The sequence below is a fragment of the Aphelocoma coerulescens genome, chromosome 14 (genome assembly GCF_041296385.1).
Source record: "Aphelocoma coerulescens isolate FSJ_1873_10779 chromosome 14, UR_Acoe_1.0, whole genome shotgun sequence".
Taxonomy (NCBI): domain Eukaryota; kingdom Metazoa; phylum Chordata; class Aves; order Passeriformes; family Corvidae; genus Aphelocoma; species Aphelocoma coerulescens.
In genome coordinates this window covers 12024431-12040626 of record NC_091028.1, presented here as the reverse complement: position 1 = coordinate 12040626, position 16196 = coordinate 12024431, and the positions used below count along the sequence as shown (strand labels likewise).

The 16196-nt window shown below is 39.9% G+C and overlaps 1 protein-coding gene across 2 annotated transcripts in view; it reads left to right on the top strand.

Annotated features, from left to right (window-relative positions):
• Window positions 1-162: 162 nt before the first annotated feature.
• Window positions 163-16196, top strand: part of SDK1 (sidekick cell adhesion molecule 1) — a 387842-nt gene continuing 371808 nt past the window's right edge. For both annotated transcript variants that reach the window (XM_069030219.1, XM_069030218.1), the window contains exons 1-2: window positions 163-236; window positions 661-2029. In XM_069030219.1, the coding sequence (XP_068886320.1) occupies window positions 1570-2029 (460 nt within the window). In that variant the 5' untranslated portion in view covers window positions 163-236; window positions 661-1569. The remainder of the gene's footprint in view (window positions 237-660; window positions 2030-16196) is intronic.

Here is a 16196-nt window from a genome sequence, read left to right as displayed (position 1 = left end):
CGCCTGCAGATAAACACACACGCACACACAGATATCCCCTCAGCCCCGCGCAGGATGCGCCCCCCCCCCCCCCCCCGCCCTTCCCAGCCCCGCTGGTAAGGTGTAGGTCAGGGGAAGGTGGGCTGAGGCGCTGTGGGCGGGAGAGCCGTGCGGGGAGCCGGGAGGTGAGCCAGCAGCGCCGCTGCCGGTTCGGAGGGAGCCGAGGGAGAGCCGGGACGCGGGGCGGGGACGGCGAGGTGGGCGCGGGGGGATGGCGGGGGGCGCGGGCAGGGTTGCGCCGCGCTGCCGCCTGAGGCGGTGAGAAAAGTTGAGGAGGCTTTCGGGGGCGGGGGCGAGCCGGCGGGGCTCGTGTTTGATCAACTTCTCGCTTAGGTGCTTTGTTTTTAACTCGCCTTTATCCCGGGTGCACTTCTTTTATAACTACTCCTATTCTTTCCTTTCTTTTAACAAGGGGGGAGGGAATCTCCCACGAAAGTTTTCCCTTTACGGAAGGCGGGACTGAAACAATACCCGATGCACTGTTCAAATGTAAAAACCTCCGGCGCTTTCTTTCTCTTTTTTTTTTTTTTTTTTTTTTTTTTTTTTTTTTTTTTTTTTCGGTTGGGTTTTATTGCCGCCGCCGCCGCTGTTGTGATCGCGCTTTCCCCCTTGTGTTTACAGCGCCTGTGAGGGAGAGACGCTCGGAGGAAGGACCGGGATCCCTGGGCTGCATCAGCTCGGAGAGCAGGAGCCCGGCTCAGCAGAGCTGGGAGGATTTCACCTTGTTGCTGTTTGTTTCGGGAGATTTTCGCTCCCCCCGCCCCGGACACTGTCCAGCTGAGGGTTTGCTTCCTTGCTGCGTCCACAACCGGCCAGAGAAAAAGCGCTTTCCCTGTTAGAGGTGATTTTTGTCGTGGTCTCCCTGGAAGGAAAGGATCGGCACCAGCCTTCGAGGAGGGGGAGACAGGATCAACTGAGGTTTTCTCTACCTCCCGATGAACGTGAGAGTTCAAGTGACACCGGCACTGGCCTGTGGCTGACTGACTGCACAGCGAGCTGGAATCGCAGCCAGAGCTGCTCGATTTACCTGCTCGAGGACCCTTCAAACCCTTCTATTGACGGTAGAGATTTGTATCCCAAGGAAAATCGGATTAATATAAACTATGCAGAGCTTTGCGGGGATATCTGGAGACTACTCTGTCTGCATGGCTAATCTTAAAATTGTCTGAAATAAATCCTTAGCGCAAGGAATAACGAGATACTTTCAATTAGTTTTTTTTTTTCCTTGTCGCTTTTTTTTTTTTTCCCCTTGTACGAGAATTTAACACTTCCATCGCAGTGTTTTTGCAACAGAATGGGACACATGCTGGAGAACTCACCACGCTTCATAAAAATGACGGGGGTAACAATTTCCATCACGGTTGCGGTATGAAAGGTTCTCTTTGGATTGTCTGCTGGTGGCTAAAATGGATCAGTTTCTCCCTGCTCCTGTTTGAGATGTGCTGAAGGATCCGGATTCACTGAAATACTGACGCCCATGAACTTACTCCCTCTCTGCTGAAGGCATCGGATGTGACAGTGCAGAGAAACATGTGTTTCACATTTCTGACTGGTTGTTTTGGTGCAATCAATACCTCCACAAGAAACATTGACTTAGGTGGCGACTGTCATAGCGGGAGGCACACGGAGTGCTGCTCTCGGCTTGCAGGCGGAGTGAGCACAAATCAAAGAGCCCGCCGATCCTGGCAAGTGGGGGCTTCGCTTCCCCCCAAAGCGCGGGGCACAGGCTCCCGACCCTCCACAGAGAGCCCGGCCCGGGGGTGCGGAATGAGCGATGACCAAAGCGCTGTCAGGAGTGGCAGCCAGTCGGATCGGATGGGGATCAGTGAGGCAATACCGGTTGAAAGAAAGGTGGATCGTGAAATTATTGCCCGAAGGAATAGCAGGCGAGGCGGAATGATGATAAAGTTAAACTTCTGTTTCATCTTCTGTCGGGGATGGTGGGCGTTTCTGTTGCTTCAGCTCCACATGTTGCAAGCACTGGCACAAGGTAGGGCTAGAGACATTTTTGTTTATAGAAATGCTGCATCTGCCTTCTGAGAGGAAGGGAATCTTGCTCGGGTACAGAGAAACCCTTTTACTTTTATCCTTATCAGAGATAAACTGCAGAATTCGCACTGAGCTGATTCATGTAGGAATGGTCGTTCCTTACACACAATCGTTTCTTTATGCAGCAGGGATTTGCAAACTGTACCTACATGTTTCTCTCCCTTTCTAGCCCTATCCTTACCCCATCCCAACCTCCCACGGAGAATCAAAATCCCTATCAGCACCAAACCTCCTTTTTAAATTTACTTAAATGCATCTGTGCTGTTCTTTCAGGCAGCAAAAGAGTTAACTGCTGGTTTTGTGTGTGTGTGTCTCTCTGTGACTGTGTGTGTGTGTGTTTAAAAACACTGTGCTCTGAGATAAGTTATTAGGAGAAGGGGAGTCATAAATCCTCCGACTAGAACTAAACCAGGCATGTAAAAGGAATTCTTTAAACATATGAGCACTATTCTATGCGAGCCTCGGTCTCAGCATTGTTCATTTCTTTTGGATTGCCAAGTAACATTTACCCGAGACAAAAACTGCAATTGATTCGTATCTGAGCATTTCCACATCAGAGATCCTTGCAGTCAAATGAGTCACTTGTAAACGAAGGGTCAGAGTCGACCAATAGACTTTAAATACCAAGTGTCAGTCACTTTGCATGTAAATTCCCTTCTCAAAAAATTGCCAAATGTAGCCTAATTCTTAATAATCCTTTGACAGAGTAAACAATAAATGGCAGGAATGGCAGGCAGAAGCATTACAGTTGGCTGCGCCAAATAACACGCTGAACAAACGCAGCTTTCACTTTCTTTGCTGGGTTGAGTTTTATTGCTGTGTGCATTGTCTGGCTGAAGTGGGGTGTGCTGGACAATGCCGAACTGTATCGTGTGGGACCAGGAGTTAGTTATTAAAAGCGGAAGTTAATACTCCATGAAGGGGAGCGGGCTTTGTGTTTTAGCTCTTTGTTTTCAAGTATTTCACGGGGAACAACGGTGCATTCAGTTGTAATAAGTGGATGGGGCTCGTGCATTGAGGAAGAGGGGTTGGAAGCCAAGTCTGCTGTAGTTTGTCTGCTCAGGGTTTACTGCTGCATCCTCGGAAAGTTTGGAGCCGCAGGATACAGAAGAGATTTAATCCAGTGTTTTATATGGACTCCACCCTCATAAACCTTTCTCAGTGCTTTGTTTATGCTGTCACTGCTATTCCCAAATTACCTCTGCTGAGGCCTGCAAGCCCTAACAGGGTATTGTTATCCTGAAACAAGCCATACCTGACATAATTATCTCTGCAAATTAAAATTCACATCACTTTTTGGTCTTTTCCTTTGGTAGTTGTTGTTGATATGTGCCAATATGAAGCTTCATGTTGGCAGATAAATGCTGATGATTCTTGCTGTTTACATTAAAATGAAAAAAGTATCATAAAAGGCAGTTTTAGGTGGCAGGGATTCAGGAATCATTTTAGATGCCATGTAAAGCAGTTTTTCTATGGTCAGTAGTAAACTAGCCATTTTACTGGAATAAAAAGTGAATTGAAACTTTTGTTTAGCACATAGTAGAGCATAATTTTTCAATAGTATGTTTCAGATTACTCAGCATTTGCAGTAGTATCAATTTCAGGTACTGTATATCTCAGGGAGTTATGCAGTGTATACAAACTATCCCAAAATAAAGTCCTTACACTAAGTTAGTTTTAAGTAACTGGGAGTATTTAAGGAAGGAAGGGGAAGAGAATAAGATACATTATTTCTGAAAAATATTTGTGCAGATAAAGGTATAAAACGTAGAAGACATGAAACAATGAAAGATAAAACAATTATGTAATGCAGAAACAAAATACATTTTAATTTTTCATAATGCTGAAGATTACAGTTAGTCCCCTTAAGAATTATTTGACACATAAACTAGTGTGGAGGTCTTAATGTAGAGGGATTTTATTGGGATTTCACAATATTTGTATTAATTTATAACTTACGGGTCTTTTTTGCACTCTGAATTCTAATGGATTCTGAGACATTCATCATTTTTATGCAAAAACTTACTTTAGAGAGAAGATGACAATTCCTATAAAAGTTCTTCATGAAAATGGAAATTCTGCTACAGCCACAGAAGTTTCTAAATGGAATGATGTGGTCATATGCATGAGAGAATTACATGACTTCAATCTTTCTATAAGATAAAAAAATTAACATTCTAAATATATGGGCCATGGCTCTTCTGAATGAATCATAATACAATGCTATATCCAGCTAATGTTTCTGTAATAACTATTCCAGCATTAAAGACATAAGAAGTATTTCAGGTATACTGAAATGCAGGTTCTTCATTTGTAGGAAAAAGATCAGGTAAAGTTGTTGAGTATAAGATACTGCAAGGTGAATGGAAGAAATGAGTTTCAGCTGCAACAGGTTGGTTTAGTATTCTCTAAACTTGAATGATCATCCATGTGAAAGCTGATCTAGTAGTGAACTGTAGACAAAACCACTTGTAAATTCATTTTGTGCTTAGCTCTTCAGCTGTTCTGTCTTCTGGCAGTTGCGTTACATATTTCAATATAAAATTTATTTGATTTCTTTTTCCTTTTTAAAGTGAGTTTCATTAATCTGAAATGTGCAGTGGGTTGTTGTCCTGAGCAAAAAAGGATTCTCTTCGAACCTTAGTGTTGTGCAGACCTTCTCACCATGGCAGTGACTTCTGGGTGGAAAAGACGTACAGGAGACAGAGGTTGTGGCCTGTTCCATGAGCACAGCTGGGAATGGTGCTCCCACTCCTGTGATGGCCAGGGATCTACACAGGGCCCCCTCACACTGGGGGTGTGACTGCATTGGCCCATCTCTGAACAGGGCCTTGTCAGAAAAATTAACCTTCAAGAGTCCCAAAACTGTTGCACATTCCTTTGTTTACTCAGCTCTTTCTGCCTGCTGGCTTCTGCCACCAACCCTCTTTTCGTGGCATTTTTGTTAAATGTGAGTACAAGATGCTAGTTAGCCCCAAGTCATCATGTGTCATCAAATAGTGATGAGATGCTAATTGATAATCACTATAATTATCAAATTAGAATTTGTGAGGTGATGGTAGGAGTGAATCATTTGGCCCCAGTCGATGCCTACTGTACTTAGAGGAACATCCCCCTGCAGAGACGTCTAGCCCAGGGGTCTGCATGCCTGGGCAGAGTCCTGGGAATACACAGACAGAGCTCCTGCAGGATTGGAATTTATTCTTTATGTATGAGATTAACAAACATTGATGCCTACTGAGGTACAAAATGTTTACTAAACTACTGGAATATTTGTATGGAAATAGAAAAATTCTGCTTATTTAAATAGGTTGGAAGTTGCTAGAGGCTACTCTACATGCATCTTAATGGATTTAAGTACCTTCCCAATGTCTGTCTTTTGTTGAGGAATGAAAGAATACTTTGAAAATATATTTCTTCAGATTGATGGCTGTTGTTCAGAAAGATTTTAAAATAGATAAAAGCAGTGCAAATCTTTAAGCTTCTCCAGCAGGAGCCTGGTATCTTTAAATATTAAGAAAGAGAAGCTTGTCTGATTTTTCTTAGTTTTACAGCAATGGAACTGTAATCTTTTTATGCTACTTAATCAAATCTGTATTCAGAATTCTACAAATACCTGAATGTACATTTAAGGTGGTATTGATATGCATTATGCTTTGAAAGAAGCCATGACCCAGTAGATAGATAAAAATGTTTCTGGGGCCCAACTTCCTTAATTCAAATATTTGATCTGGTGCATTATAAATTTGCTGAGTGTAAGAAGCCTTTTCAAGCAAACTTCAAACTGCATAAGGTGCAGAGATGATAAACAACTTGCATAGAGTATTTGGTTGTTAGGAGGATGAAGAGATGGTGAAATGTTAGGGCAAAACTTACTGGAGAGTGAAAAAGATTCTGAATTAAATGTAGAAGGAACCATTTCTAATTGCAAAAGACTGTTACTGTTTATTGGAAACTCAAGATTTTGTATTGGCTTTGCCTTTCGTGTTTCTTTTCTTTAGATGAGCATTTTAAGTATGTGCTAGTTTTTAAACAGTTGATTTTTTGTGTATATAATTATAATAATTAAACAATTGATTTGGAGGAGTAGATCCAGGCCTAGTCTAAATAGAAGTGGGGTGGAGACAGTTGGCGTTTTCTGTGGCCAGATCATGCGACTTCTCACTCTACTGTGGTAACTCTTGGTTTGCTTTATATGTTTATGTTTTGCTGGAAAAGCACTTATTCTCAAGACTTCTTACAGCAAGTTCAAAGAGCTGTGAACACATAATGTTAACATTCCAAGTGCAGTGTTTCAGTTGATTCCTTGAGAGTGCAGTGTAATTGTCCTCTTAGAGCTGAAGGGAGACCATAAGTAATGGGTGTTTATCATCATTGTGTTCCTGCACTGCCAGGAGATGCTCGGACCAGGAATGACCTGGGTGTGGAGAGAGGCTGGGGCAGCTCTGCTCTGTGGCTTTCACCTCACTTAAGAACAGAAGGCAAATCTGTGTCCGTGGCTCTTAGTTCTTGAAAAGTTGTTCTGGAAGGTTCTGCCATCTCTGTGCATAGTCATGTATTTTGAATAACAAAGGCAAATGTTATCCAATATTTTAAAGATTGCTTAAACAAACCATAGAAATACTAAAAAACTATCTTAAAGTGAATTATTAGGAAGCTGTTAAGTGAAGGGATTGGGCTTTTGTATGTCTCAGAGGGATTTTTTTTTTTTATTGTCTTATTGTTCTGACCACCATACATGTGCAAGTCTGGAACACATTCTTGACTCAAAGAAAAGATTTCCATGAATTTTCAACTTTCTGTGCAGCTTTACCTGAACATCACATTCTGGATGGACTGGTTATTTCATCCAGCTGGCCCTTTTTGCTGTGATGAATCTGTGGGCTTACTAGAGGCAATTCGATTCCCCATGGAGCAGGATCTTGTTCATGCTGAGTTCATTAGAGAAATAGGCCTTTCCTCTTCCCTCTGTATATGTACATACATAATATTTATTTAAATAGCTTTTAAGGAACAAATTGATGATATATGTTGATATTTTCAAGATTGTGTTTTCTTGAAGTTAAAACATATGAAATATAACAATTTTCGTAAGATTTGTGCAGAGATTATAAAATGCCAGAAGGTGCCTTTGCATCTTTGATGCAAATTCTTTTTGCACGTGCATGATGATTAACTTTAAATTGATACCTATTATTTTTCCTGTCTACACACTCAGAACTGAGACCCAGAACTGCCCACTGATCAGTTTTTCAGTATTTTGTTTTCTTGTCAGTGCTTGGCTCCATCTTTCATTTGCTTGAAATGTTTCAAATTCAGCACAAGAAGACTTTTGTGTGAACCAAAGGAAGAACTGTTAGCAGCTATAGCATGGCATTGCATTAGACTACTTACAGCTATTACAGCTGGAAAGCAAGTAATTGGTGAGATTTGGGTTCTATTTCTGGCTATCAAGTGAGTATTTTCTAGTGAATAAAGAATCTTTGCTGCACGTGCCTCAAAGATGACCATTCACCACCCGTAGAGCTCATGCAGAACAAAAATTTAACTTCATGGAAAGGCCTGTTCCCAAAGAACTTGGGGTTTCTGAAGTTATATTTGCCAGTGGAGTAAAGCAAGACTTTGCAATTCCTTTACAGACATGGCCTTTGGATTGTCACAGCCCCAGAAGGTTCTGCAGGAATTTGATCCTGTAGCACTTGCAAGTCTTGAGTTCAAAGGGTGACATGGCTGAGAAGGGAGGAGCCTTTTATTTTAAAGTGATACCACCTTCTTTGCTTATATGACTGGGTTTATAGGATCTGCTCATGGCACAGATTCTTGACTTCTAGATATATGTGATATTTCTGTATCTTGAGCATTTGTATTTTTGGTTTACAAAGAGAGATTTTTTGTTCTGCCTTTGCTACAGAAAATAACAAATCTATTCCTGGAGTAGATGCTAGTCTGTTGCTAATCGTGTTTTATCAGTGAAATGCCCCTGAGGTGTAATACAAATGGCACCCTCACTAAGATTAGAAATGTAGATCTAGGCTTTTTTTAGGGGAGTATTTCTAAAGTTAATTTTCAGCTGTTCAGCTCCCTGAACTAGCTCAGACTGGGGTCACACAGGCATCAGGGACAACGCAAACGAGGTGACAGGAAAGCCTGGCCGGGGCATGACCCTGGCAGCCATCGTAAGATCAGCTTAAACTGGGAGGGAATTTTCCGACTGTGACAAAACACAAGGGAATGTACGTGTCCTGACTTCTTACAAATATGTGGAGGCTGCTGCTCATGGGGAGAAAATAGTTGGGTGAGGTGGTTAAGAAGACTTAACTTTAGTTTTTTTCTCTGAAAGACCTTTTCAGTGAGTTTCTCCCTCTGTTGGATGGAGTCTTCCCAACCTGAGTTTGTAAGGTAGATGCTAAATTTAAGTAATGTTAAAATTGGTATCTCAGTTCTGTAGGCTGATGATAGGAACAGCACTTTTTTCTTAAAAAAAAAGGAACTTTGTAGCTTCAGTTGCAAATTCCACCAGTACTACTTTCTAGTGTTTGTATCTAATGCCCAGATTCAGTAGGTAAAAAAGGGTGGTGTGAGCTCAACATTAGGAGGAAGTTAAAGGAAGTCTTTAACACCACTTAATGCAAGATGTAGAAGTGGATTGTACAATCTTACCTCACGCCATTAAGATATCTTTTAAAGTGTCATTTTTATAAACAATAAAGTATTAGAGCTTTTTATGCAGATAACGTGATTCTTTAATCCTGTTTTTCTCATTTCCATGCTCTATTGCGGCAGCCTGAAGAGAAAGTTGATTCTGGTAGATAAATCAATGTCCCTTAGGTCTCTTTAAACCCCTTTATGGTCTTTTAAGCCCAAAGCCATATATTTTTCCTAATAAAATCCTTGGTCTAACATGTTACCTAAGAAATAATTTGTTGGGTATAGCTCTCTTGGACCAGAAAGTAGAGAATAATGATAACATAGCTCCAGTAGGTGCTGCCGGAAGGGTCCCATATTGATTCCAGGCTGCAATTGAAGTTTGTAACTCATTATTACACAAAGAATCAGAAGATCTGGTGGACACTGCTTTCATCCTCATATTTGTCAAATTTTGTGTATTTATTAGCTGAGAATGTTGTGGCTTTAATACGTGGTTTTGGCATTGAGTTCAAAGGAAATCAACTTAGTAGCAATTTTGCTTTCTAAGGGAAGGTGCTAAGGAAATAATGGAACTATAGTGCAAATATTTAAAATGTTTAGACACTTAGAAAAAAATGTATTTTGTTAAACTAGTGCTGTTTGCTCACCTAACATTTGTGTTAAACACTGACTCAGTACTAGCACTGTCATTGCAGTCTTCCTTGTGCATTGGGGAATGAATATCTCTTGCTTCTTATTTCTTATCTGTCAAGAAGTGCAAAGGCCATTCATGACTAAATACTTCTGAAGTAACTAAATGGTGTATGATTATTGGAAAAGAAATATATGGTGCAGTGCCATACCTGCAGTTCAAAGATAATACATTTATCATAACATGGAACACATTTTTGGAGTATTGAAGTGGTTGGGAGGAGGTGAAGGGAATTCTCCATCAGTATTTCTAAATGTGTGTATTGATAATTTTAAGTCCTCTTGAATTTGTGTTTGTAGAAGAGGTACAGCAAACTTTTCTTGCAGATTGTTCATGACTGTTTCCTTTCCTTCAGGATCAAGAGGCTGAATAAACCCAGATTCTACCTATCATGTGAATGTAACATTTGCAAACCTTTGTGCTTTCTTCCCCGCTGTCCCTGTTGAGGAGAAACTCACTGGCACTTTTTTATGCTGTGATGCATAAAAAAACTTCTCCAGTAGCTTTGGTGATAGTGCTCTGGAAATACTGCTGTCCAGTGGAGAGGGCAGTCCTGTTGTTTGTGTGTACATCCATCTGTGTGTCTCACTCCTCCCTCTGTTGTCTTTATCCCTTTGTCTCGGGCTGCCAGAGCCTCTGCACCAATGTGCTTCTGGTCTCAGATTAGTCCTCCTCCGTGCTGTTGTCATACAAGTGATGCCTCCTGCTAGGGACAGGCTGAGGAGGGAGCTTAAACCCTCTGATTCTACACCTGCAATGTGGGACAGATCCCACCATGATCCTCTCACTGGGCACAGAGTGGTTTTTCTAGGACGCTTGCACTGTGCTAAGCAGGGCTTTTATTGTGCCAGAGGCCTTGTTGAAAGCAGATGAGCAGGAAGATTGTTTAATGGTAGATTATCTCAGCTTTTCTTTTTAAATGTTAGATAAATCTAAGAGGCAAGAGATCAAGAATAGTAACTCCTGTGTTCCACCTTTGGCTATTTTTATTGCCACGAAGACGTGAGATTTGTTTTGAAGATGGAGTAGCTGGAATTAAAAACCATTTTAATGCCGCTTCAAACACCAGGTTTTAAGATAAATGCTATCAACTAATTTCCCATTTCTCTTCAGAATTTGTTTTGTTTTTACAAACATAACTGTTTACTTGTGAACAACATCAGATGTGTCTTAAATGAAGAAAAATATGTGGATTGTTGATAAATTAGTTTTTTGCATTGGCATATGCAACCATAATTTTCTAAAATGCCATATTTAAACTAGAAAGATTATTTTCTTTTTATCCTAAACTTCTTGTTTAAGGTTGTGTGTTGTCTTCTCTCATGGAACTGCTATGCAAGATTCTTAGCTTTTAAGAATTAATGAGAGGTTGGTGTTCTGTTCTGGGGATTTTTCCCTGCTTGAAAAGAAAACATATTTTATATAGTAACTTCGTAAAATCAGTGGACTGAGAGAAGGTGTTTCCTGTTCACAGAGCCTAATCATGCTAGTGCTCATTATCCATAGAACAAGGCTAAAATCTCACTTTTAGGTGTTTAGTTTCATGGAAATTGGAGAATAGGTCAATTGACTCTAGCTTAATTCAATTACAAGATAGGCCAGTGATGCTATTGTTTAATGAAATCATCAACAGAAAAATTTCAAGTGACTCTCAATATAAATCTCCCATTCATAAACAAGTTTGAAGCAGCAGTGACTAACAAAGCAAGATCTGTATTTTGAAAACTTTTTTCAAGCTGTTTACGTAGTACCTAACATCTTCATTTCAAGTTTCTCTATATGAGTGTTGAAAGCACTCTTACTCAGATTTAATTAATTATATATGACTTATTATTACCATTTAATGGGTCAAATATTTAAGCATCTTTTTCTGAATCTTCAGTTGAGGATTCTGAGTCAATGGCACTCATGTCAAACTCAGAATTTTAAGTGCTGGTAATTTAACGTTACATTCACTATGTAAATGCATCATAATTAAAATGATGCCTTGTCAATCCCATTCAGGTTTCTTGTGAGTATAATTTTCAGCTTTCATATGCTGGATGTAGCTCTGTCTTTGCTACCCAAAGCCTGAAAAAGACATATTTATGGTATACTGGTGTCAGTCAAAACCTGCAGTGTTAACTGTTGTGCCTGTTTAAACTCAAAGAGTGAAAATCTTATTGCTTCTGTTGAGGAAAACCAGGTCAAGTCTAAAATTAAATTTTTTAATATATTTTTCAAATTGTTAAACTCCAGTATATAAAAAGATAGTGGAGCAGCCACTTAGAAAAGACAAGATGGCTCTGCAAGTGATCCATGGGCAGAGATGGACACTTTTCATCTATATCATTGACAAGTGAAGTCAAAGTTTTCATGTAGTATATAAAAAAGGAGGTGCTGAGCAATTTTGGATTTCCACACTTAACATGTGAACAAATGTTCTTAAATGTCACAATAAATCTTGAAAGAATTCAAGAATTAGAAAGATGTTCTAAGTGTCTTTCCATAGAGCTGCAGGACATTATAAACACTGATAATCCAACTTCTGTGCAAATGTTCACTAGAGTGGAGTAAGTGCTAGCTGTCACTTTATTAAAACTAATGGCATAATTACTCATGTTTGCTTGAAATTCCTTGCAGCGTGAAGTGATTAGGCATTGGTGCTTTGGTAAATTATGGCATAATGCACATTTTTCATAACCAATTAGTGAGTGTTGGTGTTGGGCACGTGCAGTGCACCCACTTGTCACTCATTTCATTAACAGTCAGATCTGTGTGGTTGCAGAAGTCTTCTGTTGGAACTTTTAACATGTGACAAAGGCAGTGGGGATTTTACATAAATAAATAAATGAAACTCAGGAAAGACAGTAAATAAGTACAAGACAAGATACAAGTTACAGAGGTACAGTGCAGTCCTGAGGACATGACTGCCTTCCCTGACTGAAAAGCTCCCCAAACAAGTATCAGTGTTGCCAGATACAGCTTTCTCATAATTCAGTCAAATCTTACATTCTGAGTGAAAGGCAAGTGTTGCCTTCATACATATTTGCAGCTCTCAGTCACTCTTCCAGACATCCAGCAGTCTCAGCTGTCTCGAAATTCTGGAGAATTCAGCTACATGCCGAAAAAACCGTGTGTTAGCCTGGTTGTTTAGATGCTGCATCAAGGCAAATAGAACACCAGACACAGCTTCTCAGAGCTCATGTAGTAAGCTGGCAGTAGAATGTACTGTACATATGAAGAACTGTCTGTAGTGATTGATATATTGGGTTTTTTTGAAGTCTTCAGTGTGTTCAAGGCTTCTGAAGTCCTATTTCTGATGCTGGTCAGAAGTTCCTTTATGGTTCTGTTTTCTGTAGACAGAGTATTTTTGTGATTTAAATGCATATATTGCTGAATTTCAGATTTCTAGGCATGATTTGTGTTTATGACTTGTTATGGTTTAAGCCCAGCTGGCAACTGAGTACCACGAAGCCGCTCACTCCCTCCCCCACCAGTGGGATGGGGAAGAGGATTGGAAGAGTAAAAGTGAGAAAACTCGTGGGTTGAGATGAAGGCAGTTTATCAGGTCAAACAAAAGCTGTGTGTGCAAACAAGGCAAGCCAAAGTGTCCCTTCACCTCATCCCCTCAGCAGGCAGGTGCTCAGCCATCCCCAGTACAGCAGAGCTCATTAATGGTGATTAATGATGGCTGGGGAAGGCAAACGCCATCATTCCAAACATCGCCTATTCCTCCTTCTTCCTCCAACTTTATATGCCGAGCATGACACCAGATGGTCTGGAATATCCCTTGGGCCAGCTGTCCAGGCTGTGTCCATCCTAATTCCTTGTGCTCCTCCAGCCTCCTCACTGGCAGGGTGGTGAGAAGCCCAAAAGGCCTTCACTCTGTGCTGCTCAGCAATAACAAAATATCTCTGTGCTACCAACATTTTTTTTTTGCAGCACAAAACCAAAACACAGCCCCCAACCAGTTACTGTGAAGAAAATTGACTCATCCCCAGCTTAAACCAGCAAATGACTGCATCTGTAAATGCATTTTCATTTTGTACCTTGTATATTGAGTGAGAGAAACTGTATGAAATGGCATGATCTTAAATGGAGATCTCGAATCTCATAAATCTGCATTGTGAAATGTAATCGTGTTAGAGGCAGAACACTTGTGGTTTTTCAATTACTTAGTGGTGCTTTTTCATATCACTGTGTGTGAAGCAGTTCTGCCAGAAACAAAGAGTTCAGAGCTCTCAGACATACCATCTTTGAAGAAACAGCTAAAGGCAACAGGTTTCAAGCTCTTTGAAGCCTTTTCTCTTTGAGTCCTTGTTAAAGGATGGTCTCATAACTACTGGTCACTTACTAAGTCTGTTTTTAAATTTGTGGGCAAACACATGAAGTGCATTATTACATACTCATGTAGCACAGAAAGGTTTTATATTTTCCCTTATATAGCGCACATTTTCATTTTATAACTTGCAAAAGTTAAGTTAATTGCAGTGAACCCTTTCGGTAGGAGGAGACTAATGAGCATCTCAACTAATATAAAAAGGAAGGTTAAGATTTGTATGACTCAGCTGAACATGATAACAAATGTAATTATAGTAATATAATAACAAGATGTAGAAAAGTAAGCTATTTTAATTTTAGCTTTTATTCTGTAGAGTTTACATGTTGGAAGCATTCTTTGACATGGTGCTTTAAACAGTTTTGAAGAGTTACAAGCTTGAAATATGTGTATTGCTGTTACATGATTCTTAATTTTCCTTTAGACATTTAAAAGCCTCAGTTGTGCTGTGATGGTTTTAAAACTTGTTTGGTAGAAGAATCAATGTATACAGGGGGGGTTATTAATAAGTGTTACTGAAGTTCCTCAGATTCATTCCAAAGAGGTTCTTTAGTGTCAATATGTCAACTCTCTCTGCTTCTTACTGTCACTCTGATCTAATTTTTTTTGAGCTTAAGCAAGTGGGGGGCATTCTGTGTGTGAAAAAGGATGTACTTCAGCAGGTTTCAGGAACTGAAAAATTGGTCTGTCCCCCCAGATTGGTAATGGAACTAATACACTTTCCAGGTAAAAAGCCAGTTGAAATGTAAGGATTTTATGATGAAATCCTTGACTTTTGAGATATATAGCTTTCATTGCAGTTCTTAATAAAGCCAAGGAGTCCAATGTTTTGGTTTCAGTTTTAGTTTTGTGGGGTTTTGTTGCTTTTTTGTTGTTTTGTTGCTTTTTTGGGTTGTTTTATTTAATGTCATAATCTGGCTCTGTATAACGGGTTTAAGAAAATAAATACAATCAGGTTGTTGACAAGATCAAAACCATGACAAGTTTTTTAAACAGAAATTTTGTTTGAACCCCAACAAGACAAGACATGAGACGGTATCTTCATAGGTATAGTAAGGAAAAAAATGTAGTACCTTTTGACTAATATTGCTTATCAAGTTGCACAGAGCAGTGTGATGGCTCCTCAAGTTAGTAAAAGACAGCCATAACCATCAATTTTCTACTGAAGTATGAGTGAGCTATTGAATAAAATTAGATATTTTTTCCAAGTCTTAAATCTTACTAGTTGTTTACAAAGGTGTTCCAGACAGAAACAGCAATACTGAATTGTGGGTTGCATTTGCCTGTACTATTCCAGGTGTGTAGATCCCCTAATCTCAAAAAGGCAGTATTTATTCTAAGCTCTGGCCTTTCCTTCAACTAGATCCAAAGGAAAGATAATTCTCAGTAACACAAATATTTAGAGTTGTCCAGCTTTTAGGTATTTCAGAGTCCAGAAAAATGCAAGTAAGCAAATGAAAAGGATTTCCTCTAGTTACCATGATTTTAAAAATCACTGATAGAATTCAAGATATTTCATGATATATCTTTTTTGTTTCTGTAGAAACTTCTTCCTGTGAAAGCAAGCATTCCCAGAGCTTTCCTTTACCCCCGCTCCTTTTTCTTTTTGCCTGCCTTTGATTGCGTTTTTTGGGGCTGTTGGGTTGGTTTTTAATTTATTTGTTTTGTGGCTAGCACGGGGACATTGGTCAGCAGAACGGATGTCCTATGTGGGAGAAAACAGAGATACTGCATAAATGGCTTTTTCCATGTTGGAAAATGAAGGATCTTTCTTGAGTTCTTATCTATAAATTCCTGATACCATCCACCTGGGCAGAGAATAGAATACATATCTCACAACTGTGAGGTACAGGGAAAAAGAAGTTCAAAAGGAGAACCAGCTAAAAGCTGTGGGCTCTTGCAGAGGGTTTTCTCTGAGCAGGTCTCTGGGATCTGTGGAGGGCAGAGCTCTGCTCTGATCCTGAGGCCTTTGCAGTTGTCTCTCTCACCCTGGAGCAACTCTGGTGCCAGGAAGTCTGACCTGTTTATCTAAGTCAACATGGAATCTTTGGGATTGCATGGAAGCCACAAGTTTCTGCACATCAAACAAGGATTAGTGTTTTTATGCTTTAAAATTGCATATCCAAAAACTTTTTTAAAATGGTACCTACTTAGCACAGACCATCTCCTGGATCCCCTCTTTTTAACACTTCCAGTTTATAACACTGCCTGTGGTCAGAATGGCAGAGGAATTCTTCACCATTTATCTTCTATAGTGTCTTGATCACTATTTGACCATCTTGGATCCTATTTTCTCTTCATGCATCATCTACAGAATTGTTTATTAAGTTCTGAACAATTAAACAATGCAAACTCATTCAAGACAAAATAATTGGAGCAAGTGCTGGTGGAGCACTTACACAATGTCAATATTGCATTGATATTGCAAATATCACTCGTTCATTCATT